General features: G+C 39.1%; 3 protein-coding genes across 4 annotated transcripts; 1 reads left to right on the forward strand and 2 right to left on the reverse strand.

The window, feature by feature from the left end:
* Nucleotides 1-2,802: 2,802 nt before the first annotated feature.
* b4galt4 (UDP-Gal:betaGlcNAc beta 1,4- galactosyltransferase, polypeptide 4) lies at nucleotides 2,803-9,709 on the reverse strand. Of its 2 annotated transcripts, none has more exons than XM_029520147.1 (7): nucleotides 9,582-9,709; nucleotides 7,180-7,730; nucleotides 6,782-7,014; nucleotides 5,832-6,019; nucleotides 5,546-5,668; nucleotides 5,302-5,406; nucleotides 2,803-5,200 (listed from the first exon to the last, which is right to left on the reverse strand). In XM_029520147.1, exons 2-7 carry the CDS (start codon nucleotides 7,442-7,444, stop codon nucleotides 5,065-5,067), a joined length of 1,050 nt encoding a protein of 349 aa, XP_029376007.1. In that variant the 5' UTR covers nucleotides 7,445-7,730; nucleotides 9,582-9,709; the 3' UTR covers nucleotides 2,803-5,064. The 2 variants fall into 2 exon arrangements, with proteins under 2 accessions (XP_029376007.1, XP_029376008.1); XM_029520148.1 differs by lacking the exon at nucleotides 9,582-9,709 and adding an exon at nucleotides 9,037-9,557.
* A 1,334-nt stretch (nucleotides 9,710-11,043) lies between these two features.
* On the reverse strand, nucleotides 11,044-15,239 carry casr (calcium-sensing receptor). Its single transcript, XM_029519945.1, has 6 exons — nucleotides 15,055-15,239; nucleotides 14,661-14,967; nucleotides 13,636-14,469; nucleotides 13,326-13,556; nucleotides 12,274-12,397; nucleotides 11,044-12,179 (listed from the first exon to the last, which is right to left on the reverse strand). Exons 1-6 carry the CDS (start codon nucleotides 15,237-15,239, stop codon nucleotides 11,044-11,046), a joined length of 2,817 nt encoding a protein of 938 aa, XP_029375805.1.
* A 3,436-nt stretch (nucleotides 15,240-18,675) lies between these two features.
* On the forward strand, nucleotides 18,676-22,694 carry LOC115053963 (cationic amino acid transporter 2). The gene is made up of 11 exons (XM_029518875.1): nucleotides 18,676-19,045; nucleotides 19,243-19,398; nucleotides 19,675-19,825; nucleotides 20,005-20,138; nucleotides 20,367-20,589; nucleotides 20,749-20,885; nucleotides 21,190-21,292; nucleotides 21,749-21,882; nucleotides 21,961-22,127; nucleotides 22,272-22,380; nucleotides 22,493-22,694. The coding sequence occupies exons 1-11, from the start codon at nucleotides 18,676-18,678 to the stop codon at nucleotides 22,633-22,635; spliced, it is 1,827 nt and encodes a 608-aa protein (XP_029374735.1). The 3' UTR covers nucleotides 22,636-22,694.
* The last annotated feature ends 224 nt before the right edge of the window (nucleotides 22,695-22,918 follow it).

The following is a 22,918-nucleotide window of genomic DNA, read 5'->3' on the forward strand; positions in this document are numbered from 1 at the left end:
CTGATGTTAATTCCATAAAGTAAGTAATTGATCTCATTCACTGTAGAATATCTTCGTTGCTTCTTGTTTGAGTAAATGCAGTCCTGTTGTATCCTTCAGTGGAGGGCACTACATTCCTCGTACTCTCAGCATTTTAACAGATTCACATTGGAAATAACAGACTCTGAACTAAGACCTAATCACTAATAGCCCTGCTGGACTGCTGTCAAACCACAAGTGTCTGCAATAATTTACTGAGTTGTCAACATTTTGTAAAATTGCAATTCAAGGCCACTACTCTTAGCAGTAATCAAACAGCAGGAATAAACAGCAACATTCACCTACTGACATCCACTTACTGATGCACTGGTGTAACACTTGCACTGGCCTTTACATGGTCACCTCTCAAGAGGTAAAAATGCAACATGCAACAAATTTAATGATGCACAATTGGTGAACATACTTAAACCTCAAATAATGAATTTTTTTGAAAATGGTTGCTGAGCTACACATCCATAAGTCACTCTCAGTTTTGGTCTCCACCAGCGCCTAAAGGAAAACTTTACCTGAAACTAAATGTGTCACTGTGTTCACCAGTTAGTTGCAAACTCTGTTTAGTGTTGGTTTTCTTTTCTTTTTTTTTTCTGAAGAGAACTCAGAGTAGCACCAAAGCAGTATAGCCGCAGGCCGGAAAATTAAAACAATGAGCTGACAGACGCTGAAGCCATTGGTGGAGCTGAGAAAAAAAAACAGTTAAGTAATGATCCAATATGGACTCCACAAGTGACTCTATTCACTATGTATTCTCTATTATATATATTATATTATTATTCTATACACTATTCTCCGCACTAAAAGGCTTTGTTCACATGGAAATATTAATTAATTATCGCAGCTTTAATTGTGCTGGTTTTCTTTGAAAAAAATGTTTACTGCTTAGAGAGCATACACAACATCCATCCATCTTCTTTATCTGCTTAGTTCTAATCAAGTTACGGGAGAGCCTGTTCCAGCATGAGCACAAATATATCTGCTGAGCTTTCAGTTCACCTCACTGTCATGTCTTTGAGCTGAGGCAGGAAACAGGCTCAGCCAGGTAGAGGAGCCTCAGATCCCGCTGCCATGAAGTTGGGCTGCTTTTAAATAGTACAATAAAAATGATTTGATATTTTCTGGCTCGATTGATAAATCAGTTTGGAAAACAGCTTACTTCCCAACTGTTAAATCATGCTCATCAGACATGATTTCTGCGTGTGTGAATTCAATCACATTTTTGATTTTGAAATGAAGTCTTTATTTAATATTTAATCCAGAGTGCCGAGGTTTAATTTTTTCCATTAATTAATATTCTCCTTGCTGCTGTAAATAAATATAAATACCGCACTGGTAAACTTTTACGCTCTTGGACACAAAAGTTACTATATTTACAGGCAGGAACAATGGAGTACACATCACAAACACCACTGGCAGTTTTGTAAAACAGAAGTATTCTGCCTTGAAGAGTTGATATTTTTGTGCTGAAAGTGTTTTGTGAATGTCACATGTGAACTAGTGACTAGGCCTGGCCTCACCAACACAAAGCGTTCTTTCTGCACCATAGGAAGAGGAGATGACATCATTCTGTCCATCCCGCTCTTTCTTTGCACACTGGTGAAAGGAAAAGAAAATCTGCTCATGTTGAGAAGACATTTCATTGTATCTGAATAATAAGGGGTTATTCTCGAACTTAACTTTTAGTACATCTCTTTAGAGTGATGCAATGTCTTCAGTTTAGCTTCTTCTACTGTGAGAGCATGGAAATAGTAAAATGAGGCAAAGGAAAGATAACCCTTCTTGCATATAAGATCTAGTTAACTGAAAAGTAAAGATAATACATGAAAAGTTCATCTTATTAACTGAGATGGATCATATTCGCCATAAATAATAGTCAGAAAATGAAATCCATGTTCAGGAATCAAGTAGTTCAGGCTATGTGACTTCAAAACAGAAACCATTTGATGATTTGCTACAATATTGGCCTGGTCCTATTTGGGATGCCATAATTTATATTCATACCCAGTATCCATCTTATTAACAACAATGTGCCAGAGCGGGACGAAACTGCACCTAATGAAAAGGTGAACAAAATAATTTTCCATTCTTTATCACCCAAAATAACTTTAAATTTTCAAAATTCACATTTTACTGTTTCCTGTCAATACATTTTAATTCTACAAGGGAAAAACATTGATAATTCATTTATTCAGTTGCGCTGATAATCTTAGATTTGCTGTTTTTCCCCATTATACAGCTCATGGTGTGTTCAACATATTCCCACCTTTCAGCCAAGTAAGACTTAATCAGTCTGTCTGGTGCATTAAGACTGCCGTGCTATAAATTAAATCTTTCTGTAATTAAAAAGGACAAGAAACCACACTGTTTGTGTGTGGGTTGTGCTCTCTTTGCCCTCCACTGGTCACACCCATGCACTGCATGTTGTTGCAACTTTGGTGGGACTTTACTGGTTGTAAATATGCAGATAGGAATTTTAGAATCTTAACTAAACACTGCTGACGAGGGATGATGCTTGAGCATGGTTTGAATTACCACCACTGAATCTAAGTCTGATGGAATATGACAACCAATAATGCCCACAAAGTGCATGTACACAACCAACTGTCATAACAAAACGGGCTTATTACCCTCAAAGATCATCAAGATTTAATGAGAGTTTGTACTACAGGACAGTTACTTTTGCAATCATGACAGTTAAAAGAATCACTGTAGCACTCAGGTGCATTTGTTTTCACACTTTGGATGCTTAAAAACACGCAAACACCACAATGCATATGAAAAAAAACTATTTATTAAATGTCTTCGAAAGATAAAATAATACAACACATTGTATTCATAACATCCCAGCGGCTACACTAGTTTATACACACATAGTTTTTAAAAAATGATATGGGTCTATCTGTCACATTTCTAAGCAGCATGCGATAATCAAATCATGTATCTACAAAAATGCATCAAATGATTGCAATTATTATTGAAACGCTTCACTAAGAAATCAAAATCAGCCCACCAGTAATTTCATCTTAAATGCCAAACGTGTAAGGAAAGAAAAACACACCCAACCTCCTCCCCAAAACAACAGTAAAATAAAAAACTTGGGCTGCCTTGAGCTTGCTGTATTTCCAGAGCAGGAGAATTTAGTTAGCAAACGACAAAAACACAATGATAACTTAGGTCTATAGTGGAGCAGCCAGAGATTTTAGAGCAGAGCAAATCCTAAGAGCAGAAATACTTTTGTTTCCTCTTTTTCCAGTCGTCACACATAAAAAACACCTGCTGTGTAAATTACAGTTAACCAATATCAGTCACTTTTTATTAAATATCACTTGATACACTCATCCTTCCATATAAATGTATTGCTTTTCAGTGGTGCTTCAATAAATCCTGTCTGTTGTCTGCCATAAGACTGCAGACTCAAAGTAATGTTTACATTTTTCTCACTGATACAGAGCAGCAATATCACTGACAAGACATAGATAAAGAGCTCTGCATAACTGTTACAGACACCAGACATTTTAGATTTGGGTTATGGGGATAAATTATTTTGTATTTTTATTCTTTAAAAAAAAAACCAAAAAACACCAAACCAAATTACGAAATGGTGCTCTTCGCTGGATTTATTCCACAGAATTGATGGCGTCAGTATTTTTCAAACTCTGCAGAGATGCAATAACCTGCTCACACCATTCACATTAACCTCAGTTGGATATGAGTGGTTTCATTTTTCTCCTCTTGTGCAGCTCCATTGTGTAAGTGCCATAAAGTCAAACTTGCTTCCATTGGAAATTGGCGCTGTGAAATTTAGTGTATGAAACACTATGAAGAAAATATTCTGTACAAAGACACGTTTGCAGCCAGGGAACTGTTTTTTTCCGTGATCCCAGTCCAGCCCATATCCCATTGGTTCACACTAGATTCTACTGGAAAATAAGAAGCTTTAATCACACCCTCCACCTTTTATGACTCTCAATCACTGCTACACTCCTGGCCTGACCCAGAACAACACTCCAAGAGTGATAGTATCTCAAAACACTATCACACCTCAATTTTTTTACACAACCCATTTAAAAAAAAAAAAAAAAAACCTACTACATTTATATCTGTGACTCTGGCAGCTTGGTCGAAATCGAATGAAATTTTTGGACACTTCATAACTTCAAATAAACTCACACCAATCTAGCACTGACACCACCTGGCTCTACTTCCCCTTAAAATATTCTAGACTGAGATCTCACACACAAACACATTTCTCACACAGACGGTACAGTGATTTCTAAACTGGAAAAACAGAAGCAATCTCTCAACACCCCCTGTGGTATAATTCACTATGAAAACATATCTCATTAAAAAGACAGATTGCATTTAAGATAACCAAATAGCCTATGACTATGGATCATTTATCAACTTAGCATCTTACACACACTATGACAACTCCACACAGAAAAAGTCTTCACCTTCACACCAACGCCGTTATTGTTGTCATAATTTCAATTCTATTATAGCGTCTCGTAAGTTCTCAGGACCTCAATAAAATAATAAAATTCCATATGCTACAACCTCCATAATTTGAACCATCTGAAATTGAATTGCATTTGTTTGTAGAGCTGTGCATGTCTCAGCCCCACAGTTCTGTCTTTTTTTAGTTCAGCTCGTTGCCTTGCAGGAGCACCATTCTAAAATATATTTAAAATGGTGTGTTTTAACGTTTAATGCAATCATGCATAAATAACCCTGCATACATATAAATGAAGTGTGACAGCTGGATTTTGAGAAACATTTGTCAGGCCACTCAGTAACATTATGAAAAAAGTCAAGTAATAATATAAAGAGATGAAGTATGATTTGGTTAAAAGATGCACCAGCTAATGTGGCTGCAACCAAAACTTGATTTTAATATATAATCTAATCAAAACAATAAGCATTTTAGTATTACATTTTGGACACATTGTGGTGTTTCTGCTCTTGGGAATCTGCATTCTGTATAAAATCTAAAAATATTTTTGGTCTCAGCACAACTTTTCATTTTAAATCTCAACTCTGTGGCTTACCAATATCTACCGTGACATTCACATAAAGAGGAACCCTCTCCACTGACAGAGTCTTATATGAGCAGCTGTTGAGTCCATCTTTTCTCCACACCTGGGGTGTTCGTCCCAATAATCTCATCCTGAGAACAAATAAATCCATTTAAAAGATTTAAACAAACTGGGCTTTGCATACTTAAAAAACCTGAAATACAGTATGCTGCAGTACAACACATTTACAGACCTGTCTTTATTTATTTCATTGCCACTGTCCCGTTTGTGGAAGACCATGGTATAGCGAGCTACATCAGCTGGAGGTCGCACAATCTTCATTTTCTGCAGTTCAACCCTGCAGAGCACAGCCGACCCACATCCATCAATGAATAAATGAAAGAAAGAATATCCAGAACCATCTCGCTGCTCCAGATTGGTGGGAGTGCAATTTTTATCTAATTATAACAAATTCTATTTTCACTTAGCTGTCTCACCTGATGCGAAGGTCATCATCTTCACCCCCCCAACCCCAGTAAGTGTTGGAGAATCCATTCACTTGTAGGAACTGCTCTTTAGTCATGGCTGTGACTCCTCCAAAGTAGCCTTTGTAACGAAGCCTGAAAGATTAGGAGGAAAATTTTGATTTGTTTGAGATGATGTCCTTTCAAGGTATTATCATCAGTGATTCATTAATGCCATGTTGTTTATTGGCAAAGCTAATAGAAAATTAAACTTCTGACTCATTACTTTAGATTAATTAAGTCTTAGTCATATACTCACTTGTATCCTGTAGCATTGCGGCCTACCACCAAGTGCTTGGGCTGCTTGTCACAGACGTATAAATTGTGGTCATTCTCAGGAACTAGATCCACATCATGGAAGATGAAACACTCCCAACGGTAGTCCTTCAGTGCCTCCAAGTAGCCCACATTCAGTAATTTGGCACGGTTAAAGGTTAGAGAACCAGCCTATTAAAAAAAAAGGAAACAGAAATTAACCTGTATAAACTTGCCCATTTCACTGTTTCAGACTCTGCACCTGTTACAATTTTACCCCTGGCAGGTTTGTTTCTCTCTCATTAAATAAATAATACAGCATAGTTCATGTTGTCCCACAAATGAAATTACTGTAAACTTTGTGAAAATTACTACGCCTCTTTGTTTGTTTATTCTGTCAAGCATGAGTTCCAGCCTGTGTGCCTCTTTTTCTCTCACCTCTCTCCCAACAGTACAGGCAGATGGCCACTCACCCCGAGCCTGGTTCTGCTTGAGCTTTCTGCTTCTTAAAAGGATGCTTTTTGACAGTCAACAAATACTTGCCAATGTCGATCTCTGTAATTATTATTAAATACCCCTTCTAAACTGGCTCTATGTAAAGTGCCTTCAGACAGTTTCCGCTGTCTGTTGTCAGAGGTATTTTAGCAAACAACAACAAAAAAAAAAAAGAAAAATTACCAGCAGGCCCCTGAACAACTAGCATTTCGGGCTGGAACCTAATGCAATATATATATTGTCACTTACTCAAGCCATGCAAAAAGACCAGAACACAAGTTTTATAAGGTTCATATCGACATTTGAACTATCTGGTATTGACTGAAGTATATTGTGATATCAAAATTGGCCATATCATCCAGCCCTACTAACATTAATAATTAATTCATCCCTATAATATTAAACTGATCATTCCTTTTTGTATGGAAACTGTGTGACGCGTTTTATGCGGAGCCGTACCTGCTGGATGACGTAAATGCCATAATGCAGCTGCTGCCTCTGCAGAAAGGGGTGCAGGTGGTGCAGCAGGTAGAGCAGGTGTCTCTCTCGGTTGCGATGAGGGATAATGATCGCTACGCTCTGCTTCGCTGTACAGTCTTTGGGCTCATACTTGCCCCCAGTCACACCTTTGTTATCACTCTCCACGTCTTTCAGTTTCAGAGAAGACTCAAACGACAGCTTCACCACTCCCTCTGTAAAAAGCCGAGTCCTGCTTGCAATTATTTTCTTATGTGATTTATAACGTCAATTAAGTCACAATTTACTCCCCTTTTTTCCATCTATATATATGTATATATATATATATATCCACTGCAACTTTGTCATTTCCTAAAACATTTGCATTCATCCACACTTACGTAACAATGGTGACTCCTGAGGGCATTCCACTTTTGGTGGTGGAGTATTTAGGCGACCAGGTGCTGCAGTCCAAGGGGTCAGTTTATTCCTAAAACTGTCTTCTATGAGATTTTGAGTTTGTGTTGTGACAGAGGAAACCTGGAAGGATTTGGCTGTTTCCCCTGAAAAAGTTACAATCCACGCTAACAGCGATAGCGACAGAAAGAGCAGTAAAAAATACTTTCCCCTGCGCAAAACCTTGCACACAGGCAAACAGAAGCCCATCGCTGTTTGAGTTTGTAAATGTGAAAGAGTGAAAGTGGCAGCTGGAGATGCCGTTAGCTACAGTTTAAGATATATCCCCCTCGTGGACCATTTCAGCTAAAATACTGAGAGCCACAGAACTACTAAGCAGTCATCCCATGGTTTTGAAACATGCCGCTGATCTTGACAGTGATCCACTGAAATGATCACTGCTTAGTAATGAAAGCTTATAGACAGGAATCCATCAATGAAGGGAGAAGAAAGTCCACTTGAAGGAAATGATGCCAAAATTGTTGTTCTCTGAAACCTGTGAATGGATTTAAAGAGAATAGAAGTCACAAATGAGAATGAAACACAAGGTTTATTTCCATCTTGCTCTGACACTACATTGGACTCCTCTGCAGGATGACAAACTGACAGAGCAGGTTATACAGAACATGGAGTACAAATACCTGGGTGTTCACCTCAACAACAAACTGGACTGGTCACTAAACACTGATGCACTGTACAAAAAGGGCCAGAGTCGTCTCCACCTACTGAGAAAACTGAGGTCCTTTAGAGTGTGCAGGCCTCTGCTAAGGACTTTCTATGACTCAAGCATCTGCCGTCTTTCATGCAGTGGATGTTCAGAGAGGGACAGGAAGCCGGAACTGTCCTGGACTGCTCTTTGGACTGCATTGAGGAGGTGCATGAGAGGAGGATCTTGGCCAAAGTGCCATCTATCTTGGACAACCGCTCCCACACGCTTCATGACACTGTGGGGGAACTATGCAGGCCATTCATACCAACCGCAATCAAACTTTATAACACTTCTCTGTAGCTGCAATAAAAAAATCTGCACTCCACACTAACTGCATCTCTTTTTTTTTTTTTGTGGATGAGAGTTTCTATTCTCACAGTCACGTTATCTTTACCACTAACTATATATATATATATATTAAATATAATTTTTATATAATTTTTTTTTCTCGCTTTGGTATTTTTGTTTGTATTTGTTTTTATTCTTATATCTTCTTCTTGCCTTCCCTCTGCACAACACGCTCCTGACTGATGGGCAGCTCATTCAGTCAGTCCCATCAGACTGCACAACAGCAGTTTGGACAGCACACAGTCCTAACCTAGCTGTCTGATCTCCACTTAGTTTCTGGTCACTTTGTTCTGTAGCAGTTTTTTTTCTTTTCCTCCCAATCTTCTTGTTGTCTCTGTCTTATTTAATGTTTTTTGTCACCTGTCCTCTGTGTCCTATTTAATTTCTTCATTTCTCACCTGTCCCTAACCCTAACCCTCTTGCCTTGTGCTGCTGTGACATTTGAATTACTCCAGCGGGGATCAAAAAAAGTATTATTTTATCATATCTATGGCTTCTGCTGTAACAAGAAATTTCCCATACGTGGGATAACTAAATTGCTCTGATCTTACATTTCTAAATGGACGCATCCATTTGAAATACAAAGACTGTCTCACTTGTTTCACTCTCAGCTCGGATCATTCACACACACCTGACTTGTTTCGTTCACTCTCAGCTCGGATCATTCACACACACCTGACTTGTTTTGTTCACTCTCAGCTCGGATCATTCACACACACTGTCTCGTGCTGCAGTATCACTTTACCCTCTTTCCAGTCCAAACTGCGCCCTCTCTTCTCCACAATGACGATGATTGACCGACTGCTCGTTTCACACGTCACCAATGTTCCCATCACAAAGCCAACTCTGGGGCTAAAACTTCGGTTGTTTGACAGCAAACACTGAAGGCAGATGTGTGGGCCGTTAAGTAAACTTTAGATGGCAGAGCACAAGCACAAAACTAGTCGTGTTGCCGGTGGAAGTTCTGTGTATGAAGAGTAACGTTAAAGCTGTGTCTCCATCTCTACGTGTTGGTGTTCATGATGGAGCAGTCACATGCTAACCGTGGCTGAGCTTCGCCGACATGTCTGCCTGTGTTTATGGGCTGACATCTCCTTCTTTCCCGGACAGCTGCCTCCTGTGCCCGGTAAACCGGCTCCGGTTAGTCCCCATACCTGCCCGTAAATGTCCACATCCACCGTTTTTTTTTGTTTTGTTTTGTTTTGTTTTACACCTAGCTGTCCGCTAGCTGCCTAACGGAAATGCCTCCGTTAGGGTCCTGTGAAGATATTTAGGCCGTAACTGCCTCACCGTTGGAGTGATCGGCAGCTGAGCGTCTTCCTGTCCGGACTCCTGATGAGGGACCGCCGCATCTCTCCTCATTCACACCGTCATTATACAGGTTATCGCAACAGCGAGCGATGTCAAGCTGACGGAAATACACACATGTCTGCTGAATGTATTTCATAATAAAAGCCCAAGCAATGGACGAGGGCTTTAAATCTACAGGATAAGAATAATAAAGATAATAATAATAATAACATTCAGCGAAAAATCTCGAATAGATATGTTGCCGCATAAATTATATGATAGCAACATAAGTGCCTACTAAGCCGTGACTATTAATTTATTATTTATGGTTATCACAGTCTTCAAAAATAGTTTTTTTTTTTTCGAAATTTGCTGAAAACTCAGCAGATACCTTTAAAAATTCTATTTTATTTCCCAAAAGGAAACGTGTAGAATATATTTTATTTTAAAGGCAGCGACGCCAAACAGGAAGCAGTTGTTATTTTATGTGATTAAACACCGAAAAACGGGGTTCATGTGATTTGCATACTTCCGGTGGGTGGTTTTCAAAATAGTTGTTGCAATTCTTGGAACCTCTATTTCCTGCTGAGGAAAAATAAGTTAATAGATAACACAGTAGATCAATACATGTTGTAGCTACAGGGCAGCCATACTAAAATGTGCTGTAATCACGAGTGACATACACCAATTGTAATTGCAAACATTAATTCACATTTCTATTATTCAACACAGTTGGGTCATTCTTCTACAGTCTGCCTCTCTGCTCCCTGCAGCCCACACAGAGACAACATGCTGCTCTCTCTGCTGGGCTCCACTGCCTATGAGGATAAAGGTCTTCGTCCTTCTCACAGTGGACTTAGTGCAGCTGCTCCAGCCTGCTCAGGTGGTCAGCCATGATCCTGACTGTCTCAGCATGTCATCTTCTTGCCAAGCAATGTGCTACAGTTTTCAAATGCCTTTTACCTACTTTTTCTTCCTAAGCAGTTTTTCTCATATACTGATATATATATATATATATATATATATATATATATATATATATATATATATATATATATATATAGTCTGTAGTCTGAGCTATGAGTGTGGGCTCACAGCAGGAATGACATTAACATGTGAGATTAGCAAATACTGTTTGCAGTTGTTACAGCTTTATTAAAAGCAAACAAAGTTCCCTGAAAGTTCAACACTGTCATGCTTCTTAAATCCTCTCTTTCTATATGACCACCTCACATGTAAACATGCTCCTCAACCTTAAATATTGACAAATATTGAGAGTGTATAAATACATAGATAGATAGACAGAGCACCTAAAGGAAAAACAACTTGGATGTTATATAATATCTTTAATTGTACAAAATGTTTCCCCTTATTAGCAGGTTTCCTTTACATAATAAGTCCAAATCACACCTTATTAATGGGACTGATGAAGCTGAAATCTAACAACTCCACACATAAATGGTCACATCAGAGAACTCCTCCTTGACTCCTCAAAGCTCAAGGACAGAGTAACTGTTCCACTGCCAAAGCTCACCCTTGGCTTATGTTTTACAGATGTTGGGTCACAGTCATTCCCGTTGGTCTTCAGACTGAAGGATGAGGATGGAGTCGAGGCAGAAGATCCCCCAATGCTGCTGGACTTTTTTCTGGAAGCTGCGCTATGTTTTAGCGTAGCTTTGGCAGCTACCTTGAAAGCATGGGCTGCAGTGCTGCATCTGACCTCCTCAATGGTGTTCCTTGATGGTTTGAAGAGGATAATATAAACTTTATTAAAGAAAATACAGGCCAACATCCCAAAACTGGATGCCAAGATGGCAATGACCTCCACAGCAGAAACAAACTTGCCATAAGTACTAAAGTAGGCGGGGATAAAAGAAATCCAAACGATGAAGAATATAAGCATGCTAAAAGTGATGAACTTAGCTTCTGTGAAATTTTCTGGAAGCTTCCGTGATTTAAATGCAAAGAAGAAGCATATAGCTGCCAGGAGGCATGTGTAGCCAATAAGAAACCCAAGAGCCATCACAGAGCCCTCATTGCAGGTGATAAAAATAATCTCATCAATGTCGTGATTCCTGTAACTAGAAGGAGGGGCGTTGTAAAGCCAGATGACGCAAATCATGACTTGGACAAATGTGCAGAGAAAGACCAACAGAAACTGTAGGTTTAATCCCCACCACTTACGGTGGAGACTTGTAGGGATCTTGGCCTCAAACACCAAAAGTACTCTGTTAGTTTTCACTAGGATGCAGGAAATGCAGAGTACAAAACTGATCCCAAAGGCTGGCTGGCGTAAGCGGCATGTCCAATCTTGTGGCTCACCGATGAAGACCAGAGAGCTGGAGAAGCAACAGATCAGTGAGAACAAGAGAACATAGGACAGTTCTCGATTTGTCGCCTTCACTATTGGGGTGTTCCGAAATCTAACAAAGACAACCATCACAAAAGCTGTCAAAACAACTCCCACCACTGCACATATGGCCAAAGCTATGCCGAAAGGTTCTGTCCAAGAGAGAAACTCAATTTCCTTCAGGAAGCAGAATGTGTGGTTCCCATTGGACCAGGAGTTGTTTGGACACTTGGTGCAAACACTGGCATCTGTATAAAGAACATGTATGTTAAACTAATGAAATTGTAGCAAGGTGTAATATTAGTAGAATGAGATCATAGTGAATGTTTGACTTCCTCATACCTCTGTGGTTACTGTACTCTCCATCTGAGCACTCCGTGCATTCAAAGCAGCATGTGGGCATACTATCTATGATCCCTTTTCTTGTGCCAGGTTCACAGTCCTCACTGCAATTAGAGAACGGCACCTATGGGACGTGAAATGGACATCAGAAAGAGTTGCATCACAAAGAGAGAAGAAAATACATTCAGAATGGATGTAAATATTCAGTAATGTGGTCAGTTAAAGTGATTAATCCTCTTTGTTACCCATCGATTCAATTTCTCTTTGCTCTAAAATGTCGCTTTCATCTACACTGTCACCATTAAAGTGATAGTTTGGGTTATTTGATGTGGGGATGTGTGGGATAGATTCATATCCGGTGTAATACCTGGAGCAATAGGAGCACCAGTGAAGAAAAAAAGTCAACATTAGTTTAAGTGTATGTTTTATTTTCAGTACTTCACAACTTAATCCTGCCCTCAAATATCGTTTACCTTTGGAACTACAGCACATATTGGTACACACTAGTGGACCTGTGGACCTACAACAAACACTGTGCTCCTCAGTCTGAGCCAAGTTCAAGTGCATCAGTCTAATTAGACTTAGTTTGGAGGTGGAAAAAATAGATCCAGCCTGGTACTGTTTGGGGACAAGATCAAGCAGTGTAAATATTCAAAACATACAACACATAAAATGCTGTTTCCTGTTCACAACAGTACATCATTCATCTTCTGTGCCAGTGATCCTGCTGCTTCTGTAGAATGGGATCGTGCTGATCTGAATCTACTGCAGAAAATACACAGATGACTACCTCACCATCACTTTAACAGGCCATCTTTGATTGTCTATCTGCCAAGAGTGACAAAGGGAGTAACGAAAAAGAAAATCTGTTGATGCAGCTCTAAAGCGGGGATGAACTGCATCTGTCCACAGAGATCATCTTAAGATAAACTGTACGATTATCTGTCGACAATTCTAAAGATATTACTGCATGATAATGAAAAAACTTCCTAATGATGGGAAAAAAAGGAATGCTCTAACTCAAACATTTGCAACGAAACAGTCCGACTGACCTCTGAGCCGTAGCCGTTCCACAGAATCTTTGTCTTGTCGATGAACAGTTTGGCTCCTCTCTTAGTGTGCATGTTGTAATACCCAACCTCCTTGAACACCACGGAGCCGTCTTCGGCGGACCTGTGCCAGTTTATAATGGTATAATTTGCTGCCAGGTCTGCATTCTCATCAAAGTGCATCTTTTCCCCCATACTGTTGGTGTAATTCAAATGTCTGAGCTGCTTCAGCACCTGTAAAAGTGCAAACATACATGTGGATGATTCACTTATTAAGAAATGTAACTATTCATAGGAAGAAGCAATACTTCACCTGCCATGCTTCCATTTTCTTGATATCTGCACAAGAATTGTTGGCAAAAAGTCCATTTCCAGGCGTGCAGGTGAGTATGTCCTGCAGGGCCTGTGCAATGGAATACACTGCCACATACACGTTATAGGAGATGCGAAGGTGTGTGTAGTCCAGGTACGGGGTCTCAACATTTGTGATGTCTTCCTCACCAGTACACAGAGGCCTGAAGCTAGTGCTGTCACTCTCCTGCAGTCTCGGGCTGTCTTCCAAATAGCAGTTGAAGGTTTCTTCCCAAAACTCCCTGACAAATTCATTATGACTGTCTTTCTTTGGTTGGACTTGTTGCAAGAACTCTCGAAAACCAGGTATCCGCCCTGCTTTCAGAGCAAAGCCGATAGTCCCTGCCACAACGTCCAGGTATTCTGGTTTGGCAATAAGGGAGGACCCTGACCACGCTTCGCTGGCTAACCAAATGCGATCAGTGATGTTTCTTCTGGCCATCTCTTTGATTAATGGCTCAATATCTGGCGCGCTGGCAAAAACAACAATCACTTTGGCTGTGGAGTTCTCAATCCTGTCGGCCAGAGCTTGGATTTCATGATCCTCAAAGTACTGAGATATAAGTTCATTTAGGTGAATGCAGATGTCTCGCTCTTCCATTTCTTTTTCAAACTTTTCGATCCCTGGCCGTCCATAGTCATCATCTGAGGCCACAGCAATGACCCAGTTCCACTCAAAGTGCTCGATGATGTCTGCCATGGCTGTGGCCTGGTATTCATCCGTGGGAATGGTTCTCATGAAGGACTTGTACTGATTCTTGTTACTCAGTAAACGACTAGAGGAGGCGTAGCTGATCTGAAAAGTATTGATTACAATTGCTTAATGGTGTTCATGTTGTAGATTTTGTCATTCTTTGACAAATGTCTAGTCAGTCTAGTCAATAAGTTATATCTACATTATCCAAAACTAATAATGTATGAACATAGTTTCTAGGATTTGCTCAGGATTTAAGGTGGTTGATAGAGACAAGTTACTCAGCTACTCACCTGAGGAATATAAAAAAGGCCGAGAAGGTTTGCAACTGCTGTGGACACTGCCGATCCAGCTGCTCCGACTACTGCAATGGTTGATGGGATGTGATCAGTGCAGTTACAAAATTCATCCAAATTTAGGGAATCTATCTTGTTTTGGGCCACAAAACTGAGCGTAGCTTCCAGAGCTTTTGAAACCGTGTTGCATGTATCAAATATCCTGTATCCCAGAGTGATGTTGGGCAGGAGAGCGCTGCTGTTGTTAATCTCATCAATTGCAAAAATCATGGCCTGGAGCCAGCGGAAACCACGGAAATTGAACCTGCAGGAAACAACATTTAAAAGAGCTTCATTAGAGTTACATTTCAGAAATGTTTGGTGTCGACATAAAAGCCATGTCGAATTTTACCTGACACACTGTGTAGATTCTGGTCTGGCTGCAAGGTCTTGGTCTTTGGATGAAACACCAAAGTGTATGGGGAAAAGACCTCCAAGTAAGATGTCCCCAGTCATCTGTGCTCGTTGATAGGGCCCGTAGGTTGAAATGACATAGCTGGACCCCAAAAGTATGAGATAATAGAGAAGCAGTTTCATCCTTTCTTTTTGAAAATAGATAGGATTATTTTCCTGAACTTCTCAGAGTATAAAATATTCTCAGTATAATCTCCTCCCACCGATCTGCCTGCTGCTCTGTTTTGTGTTATTCATGTTTGCACTAATGAGACTGCCCACCTGTAGGAAGCAAACAAAAGAAGCATGTCATTGCTGTGTTTAAGATTAATTAAAAGGGGTTCAATAACTGCAGGTAGCTATTTTTTCCGATAAAACTGATGTTAAAAATAACATTTTTATTTTGGCAGAAAAATGATCTCATTTACATTTTCTTGATAACCCAGCAATAAATAAACATCGATGTGCTGCTATGGTGAGACTATCCAACAAACTCCAGTCACTTACCTCATAAAAAAGGGCAGTATGGAATCTGAGACGTTAGCTGGATGAATCAGACGTGTAGTCTTTTGGAATAAACTGACTTCTCTGTTGCTCTTTCTAAAAACAAATGAATTTGAACATTTAAAACTTCGGTAACAATGTGGTCACACTTGTCTTTGTTGCTTGAAATATCCATCTGCACCCAAAATAGAAGCAGGATTTACATGAGGCAAAAGTAAAGTCACACTCTAATGACCTTCCTTCCTGAAAATGCTCAGTCCCACGCTGTGGCCAGTGAACCAAGTCACCATGGAGAAAAGCCATAGTAGCCTCACTGCATCTGGCTAATAGTACTGGAAAAATGCTTGGGCAGAGCTGTGATAATGAAGCAACTCATGCCTTAAAGAGCCACTGTTTGCCATATTAACCATGACTGAGAGAACGCCACCACACAGCCTGAAAAAATCTATTCAATCTATTATTGCTGGTACTTGAAAAGTACTTGAAAGCAAGATTAACAAAAAAATAAAGTAAAATAAAAATGATTTAGATCTATTGCCGCTAAATAACTATGCTAGAAAGCAGCATAATTATATAACTATCCAATGCCCAGTGTTGGTATGCAATGGCCCCTCAGTCATCTCCTTGAAAATAACAATAAAAATACACATCACATTATTTTCCACTTGTTCTAAATTGATAAAACAGATTTAGTCACACCATTTCTAACTAACTATGTAACTACCAGCAAAGATTGGGTTCACTGTTAGTTTTAAATAACTCAGAGACTATGCAACATCAGTGTAAAAGTCAGCTCTTCCAGTTTGTTAAAAATAAACATTGAAACTAAAACAAATTGGAAAACGAAGTTGAACTAAACAGGTTAATTCCAAATTCTCTAAAACTGATGCTAATTAAATAACTTCAACTTCCAAAGTAAAACTATTAAAACATCAAACATAGACAATAACACAGGCCCAAACTTACCACCTGAATGCCGGAGTTTGCCCTAACCCTTCAAAAAAAAGCAGTTGAACAGATTTCTTTGGACCTTTCCTCCAAATGTACAGGATGCTGAATGGATTTACTGGACAAGGAGTGAGCTTCTGAATCTCTTTCTGCAGATGAATCATTTACAGAGAGAGGGGAGTCCATTTCCTTCAGCTAATGAAGTCTGCTCACAGTTCACTCCTCCTGAGCCAAAGCCACCGTAACCTACAGTGAGTTAGGAGGGTTACTTTAATTTGTAATGATCTACTATGACTACAGCACTGAAGGAACTTTTGAAGGAACATGTGCAAATAGAACACTAATTCTGTCTTCTAACAGTGTTTTATGATGGTATCTCTTTTCAGTCATTTCAGATATGTCTCTCAGCAGTCACACACACATTTCCTCTAATCCTCAGTCATTCCTGGTGCCTGTGTCTGCATCTGTTTGACATCCAGTGATCAGTTTTCTAAGCAGGTTTGATCTGGCATTGCATTTTAGCGGCAGAGCTGCAGCGTGATACCAGGAGCCCCTGGAAGCAATGGACTGCATCATTATGTTCCTCAAACAATTAGCTGTCTCCTTCTGCTCTGATGGACGAGTCTTCAATTTGTTGCTGGGCAGATGTCTCTAGTAAGAACAATTTCAGTGAACAACATGTTGACTTACCTGTGTCCCAACCCAGCACACAAGGCACCAGACACATAAGGGGATCTAAACTGCCAAGCATAGATAGGATGGTTATTGTTAGTGTCAGTAAAAAGATGAATTCATTGCTTCTTTGTTTTTGCCAATTCTTCTAAAAGTAGATGAAAACGCTTCAACAGTAAAGGAGTTCAATAAAACAAGGAAAAGCCAATTAGGAATGTAACACACAGAACTTGGTGTATCAGAGCTGATGAATCAGCAGCAGGAGAGTCAGTTTTATTTTATGCATTAAATATTACTGAAAGGAATTTCTAGACTTTTCAGTTGCCATTATATTTATTTTTTATTTATTCACACACACAGGAAAGGAAGAGAAGTCTCTGAACTTAAAGGAAAGCGATTTATTTTATATCCATGCAAGAGATTTGCAAAGTTGATGGATGAAAGTAAAAATGTATAGTGAAGGTCTGGACCGGTTTCATGACCTTCAGTTAAAATGTACAATTAACGCAAGGAGACAAAAATTAAAAGCACACACTGAAATCAGCAGCTTTGTGGGGCTTTAACGTTTTCATCCAGTGTTGCTCTTCTCAGCAATGTCCTCCCTCAGATCATGTCTTTTGCAGAAATGGCACATATGTCCGAAATGTAACATAACGTGTCAAAAATGTTGAGGTGTGGGGAGTTCATGGTGAAACGGTTTATCTTCACATATAGTGGTTCTGGGACAAAACAGTCGCTTCCACTGCTGCTTTCCATTGAAACAGGTAAGACAATCTTTCTTAAATTAAGAAAATCATTTGCAGATCGTGGCCAGTAAGTATAAAACAAAAATTCAAATTCTCTGATGAATTACTGATAAATCATGAAGACAGCAAATTGATAAACATACTTTAATAATGTATTCCTTTTTCATACACACAGGTCGTTAAGTAACTGCCAACAGATAAAATAAATGCATGCAGTAACTTTTGGTGTTTTTGTTGTTCATCTTCAACAATGTCCTGATATTAAAATGGAATTGGAAGGATTACTGTGAATATATACTTTGTAATAGGGATATCTTGTGAACAGGGAGTTTTTGTCTGTGTGTGTTTTGTGTTTGCTTGTAATTTTCCTGAATTTCTCAGTAGTATCATTATATCGCAAAGAGTGAAATCAAATGAACAGGATGTGTATCTTTGAGGGATTTATTACAAATAAACTAAAAAAATCCATTATTTGTGTCCAATGTTTTTAGCATTTCATTAGAAATTGTTCATATAACGTAAGAGTCCTCCCTTCTTTGGTCAGAAAATCTTTGAATTGGTTGTTTGCATTTTGCTACTTTTTAAAAAGCATGTGCATTAGACTTTTATGTGAAATCACTGGCTTTGCACTGCTATTTGATTGTGCTTGTGTCACTATTAACTTCATATTGAGCAATCTAACAATGAGCACCAAATATTTGATTAATAGGATGTCTGGTGCAAAGGTTCTGCTGTTCCTGCGGAGTCTGTCACGCAGGAAACCTCTGGAGCCAGAGGGTGAAGTGTCCAACTTTCGCCGTTGCCTGACCACCCTCGACCTTGTGGCTCTGGGGGTCGGCAGCACATTGGGGGCCGGTGTGTATGTCCTGTCAGGAGAGGTGGCCAGAGCCGTGGCTGGGCCGAGCATCATAATCTCTTTCCTGATAGCCGCAGTTGCTTCCATTTTTGCCGGACTGTGCTATGCTGAATTTGGAGCTCGCGTTCCTAAGACTGGCTCGGCCTATCTCTACAGCTATGTGACTGTGGGGGAGATCTGGGCTTTTATCACTGGCTGGAACCTGCTGCTGTCTTATGTTATAGGTACAGACACTGTCTCTCTGAGTATGTTTGTATGTGATGGCTGTTTAATTGTTCTCCTGGAAAAATCGCTTCAGCAAAAACGTACTTTCTCTGTAAACTTTTGATATCACAAGCCTCAAAGCTGAAATAAATAAAATGACCAAAATAAACATATTGTGAATTTCTTGCTTAACTCCTTCCTGTTAACTGTCCTTTAGGAACATCAAGTGTAGCCAGAGCATGGAGTGGGACCTTTGATGACCTTATTGGAAACATTATTACCAACTCCCTGGGCAAACAGGCTGCAATGTACTTACCTGGATTGGCTCCCTACCCGGACTTCTTTGCAGCTGGCCTCATAATGCTCTTGGCAGGCAAGTTTTGTAAAGATGAAGGGAAAATGTAAATAATATTGAATTATATACATAATATATAATATATATTTATTTTTTTTCTTGGAATTAAACGTTTATGTTATTATTATTATTATTATTATTATTATTATTATTATTATTATTATTATTATTATTATTATTATTATTGTTGTTGTTGTTGTTATTGATGTTGTTGTTGTTGTTGTTTTTGCCAAATTAGCTTTTGATTGTACTTCATGATGAACTTAATTGAATAACTTTTTCTTTTCTCTCTAGGGATTCTTGCATTTGGTGTGAAAGAGTCAGCTCTTGTAAACAAGGTTTTTACAGCAGTTAACATCCTGGTGTTGCTGTTTGTTATACTGTCTGGCTTCATGAAAGGAGACACCAACAACTGGTACATTGGTGAAGACTCGCTCCTGACTGAGTATGCATTATTAATTTGAAAAAAAAAAAAAACACGTACAAAGAAAAGAAATAGGATGTTGTGCCATACAGGCATACAGTAAAATATATTTTCCATTTGAATAACTATTCCCGTGACTTGCCTAATGGCTTGTTTATTATTATTAAAAGAGCAAATATCAACATGCCTGCCTGTTACAGAAACCACACATCACTGAATGAAACCAGCAGAGCAGGCAGCGGGGGATTTTTTCCTTTTGGCTTTGAGGGAACATTAGCAGGAGCAGCCACTTGCTTTTACGCGTTTGTTGGATTTGACTGCATTGCTACAACAGGTAATTAAAGAAAAGCCAACAAAATTATTGTTGCAAAGCTGTTGAGCATTGCTTGGTGCAAATAGAACAACAAACTGCTGACAAGAAAGTCTAATATGGACAAAGACCTGGAACACATTGCAGTAAACAGTATTTGTTGCACTATACATTGAATTTATACAGAAAAAAAAAACACTGTAATTGCTGAGCAAATTATAAATTATAAATTTAAATGTCTATTTTCTTCAGGAGAGGAGGTTCAAAATCCCCAGAAGTCAATCCCACTTGGAATTGTGGCGTCGCTTCTGATCTGCTTATTGGCTTATTTTGGTGTGTCTGCTGCCCTGACACTTATGATGCCCTACTATTTGCTCAGTGTGCACAGCCCACTGCCTGTGGCCTTTACATACATTGGTTGGGGCCCTGCAAAGTATGCAGTAGCTGTGGGCTCCCTCTGTGCACTGTCAACAAGGTGTGCCATTTGCAAATCTCATTCTGGTCCACCAGTAAAATCAAAATAAGCTTAATTTTATCAGTATGAAATTTCCGATTTGTCATACTGTAAATGAAAATGATCTGAATAAACAACGCGTGTGTCACTGATGGACTCATTGGAGTTTTTTTCTTCCAGCCTCCTTGGATCGATGTTTCCAATGCCTCGCGTCCTGTTTGCCATGGCCAGGGATGGCCTTCTCTTCAGACCTCTCAGTAAAATGAGTGATAGACAAAGTCCTGTCATAGCAACTTTGGCTTCAGGAGTTGTATCAGGTAAAACTCATCAGACTTTAATGTCCTTTCTTTGTTCAATTGTCAATGTTTTAACAATAGTTGAAACTTAGCTATATAGTATAGTTTCATAAATTTTGCTGGTTAGAGGTGATAAGACAATGGCCGGGAAAAAATATTCATAATTGATATCTATATGTCTCTCCTTGTGTAGAATGAGTTCTGAGTATTAAATCTCCAATTACAAGTTGTAGACCAACCTTTGGGTGAAGGTGTGGCTGAAATATGCTAACTGGAATGAGCGTGTCATCATGTAGGTTCATGTTACTTGTTTGTGTTTTTTCAGCTGTCATGGCGCTATTGTTTGACCTGAAGGCATTGGTTGACATGATGTCAATCGGAACACTCTTTGCCTACACTCTTGTTGCCATCTGTATCCTCATATTAAGGTATGAAATGTTAGAAGTCCTTACAGTTATCATATCCCTGCAGTCTAAAAAAGTAGTTGTACTTGTGGCTCAATGCCAACAGACAGAAGAATAGCAGGGTCTAATTTTAGGTTGTCATAATAACTTGGGACAATAAAGTTAAATTACATCTTTTATGTACAAAAGAACAACCTAAGCATATACAGGTAGGGCCATCAACATTTCACTAAATATTTGAGCTACTGATACCTTCTAGGTTCATTTCATTTAACTACTTTCAGTGGCTATAAATAAAAAATTGTGTTACACAAGATGACCCTGTTCTGGTGTGTGCCCGAAACAATTATTAAGTGAGAAATGATAAAGGAGAAGAATAAAACCCAGTTAACACTTGTTTTAAGTCACAGCTATGTATATGTATACAAAAATTATGTCTCACCAACACTGTCTTGGTATATTTATATAAAATGTTTGCAGATACCAAGCAGACCCCAGTGAGGACTCAAGCTTCAATAAAGCAGAACCCTTTTCGTTCGGCCACGTAATATCTCCTCCCTCTCAAGCCACCAGGCGGACATCAAGAAATGTGTCTATTTTAACTGTTTTCATTAGTAAGTGAAATTTTTAAAATGCTCCTTGTTTGTTTGAAATTTGTTTATTACCACTGAAACTTACAATGTTGTCCTCAGTCTCTTTAGCTGTCATCCTTAGCCTCTTCATATCTGGGACAGTAAACTCCCTGCAGGCCCTTGAGTGGTGGAGTTTACTTTGCGTCACCGTGGTCGCACTGATTCTGGCACTCAGTGTCCTGGCCATCTGGAGGCAACCTCAGAGTACAACAACAGCAGCTTTCATGGTATTGCTTACTTCATCTATCATATGTCTTTATCAGGGAATAACCCTAATCCTTCAAAAAAAATCCCAACTGTTATTGATCCAGCCATCATCTCTACTATTTTGGTTTGTTTCTCACAGTCTTTCTGCTTTTTCTCATGTACAGGTTCCTTTAGTGCCATTGCTTCCTGTTTTCAGCACCTTTGTTAATGTCTATCTTATGGTCCAACTTGGATCAGACACATGGATCCGTTACGCAGTGTGGATGGCAATAGGTATGCAAAGAACGTCATGAAAATATACAAATTTTCACTGAAACAAAAAGTGTTCCAAAATATAAACTAAAGTGTGCATAACCAGAGATAATGCAACTTTTTTTTTCAACAGGTTTAATCATCTACTTTTGTTATGGTGTCCAGCACAGCGTGCAAAAACAAAGGATTGAAAATTCACACAGCCGAGTCAGTATTCACAGCATTACCACAAATATAGAGCAAAACACTGAACCTGGACAAGATTACAGTGGCTGAACAACAATTCACTGATAAGAACATGCCGTGAGCACAAGACATTATGTGCGTTAAATGTAAATGCCACCAGTTTCAAAAAGTTCTGGAAAAAGGCAACTACTAGAAACAAGTAGCTCTCTTGCCAAAAGAAAACATTAAGTTTATATCCTGGAGGTAAATCCCATATGTGTAATGATGTGTGTAATTATTCTACAATCAATAAACCACATTTCAACAGATGAAATCATAAATTTTCAGTTCCCTGCATTTCCTCTATTTCCTATATCACTCAAAGTAGCGTAAT

This window comes from Echeneis naucrates, chromosome 14 (genome assembly GCF_900963305.1).
Source record: "Echeneis naucrates chromosome 14, fEcheNa1.1, whole genome shotgun sequence".
NCBI classification, from domain to species: Eukaryota; Metazoa; Chordata; class Actinopteri; order Carangiformes; family Echeneidae; genus Echeneis; species Echeneis naucrates.

Excerpts from the sequence above, each read along its gene's own strand:
- b4galt4 (XM_029520147.1), bottom strand. The coding sequence starts at position 7,444 with ATGGGCTTCTGTTTGCCTGTGTGCAAGGTTTTGCGCAGGGGAAAGTAT. Across the intron at positions 6,020-6,781 it reads GCATTTACGTCATCCAGCAG|GCTGGTTCTCTAACCTTTAA; the intron begins GTACGGCTCCGC and ends TTTTTTTAATAG. Across the intron at positions 5,669-5,831 it reads CGCAATGCTACAGGATACAA|GCTTCGTTACAAAGGCTACT; the intron begins GTGAGTATATGA and ends CTAATCTTTCAG.
- LOC115053963 (XM_029518875.1), top strand. The coding sequence starts at position 18,676 with ATGTCTGGTGCAAAGGTTCTGCTGTTCCTGCGGAGTCTGTCACGCAGG. Across the intron at positions 20,886-21,189 it reads GGCTTCAGGAGTTGTATCAG|CTGTCATGGCGCTATTGTTT; the intron begins GTAAAACTCATC and ends GTGTTTTTTCAG. Across the intron at positions 22,381-22,492 it reads CGCAGTGTGGATGGCAATAG|GTTTAATCATCTACTTTTGT; the intron begins GTATGCAAAGAA and ends TTTTTTCAACAG.
- casr (XM_029519945.1), bottom strand. The coding sequence starts at position 15,239 with ATGAAACTGCTTCTCTATTATCTCATACTTTTGGGGTCCAGCTATGTC. Across the intron at positions 14,470-14,660 it reads GCCTTTTTTATATTCCTCAG|ATCAGCTACGCCTCCTCTAG; the intron begins GTGAGTAGCTGA and ends AATACTTTTCAG. Across the intron at positions 13,557-13,635 it reads AGAAAATGGAAGCATGGCAG|GTGCTGAAGCAGCTCAGACA; the intron begins GTGAAGTATTGC and ends GCACTTTTACAG.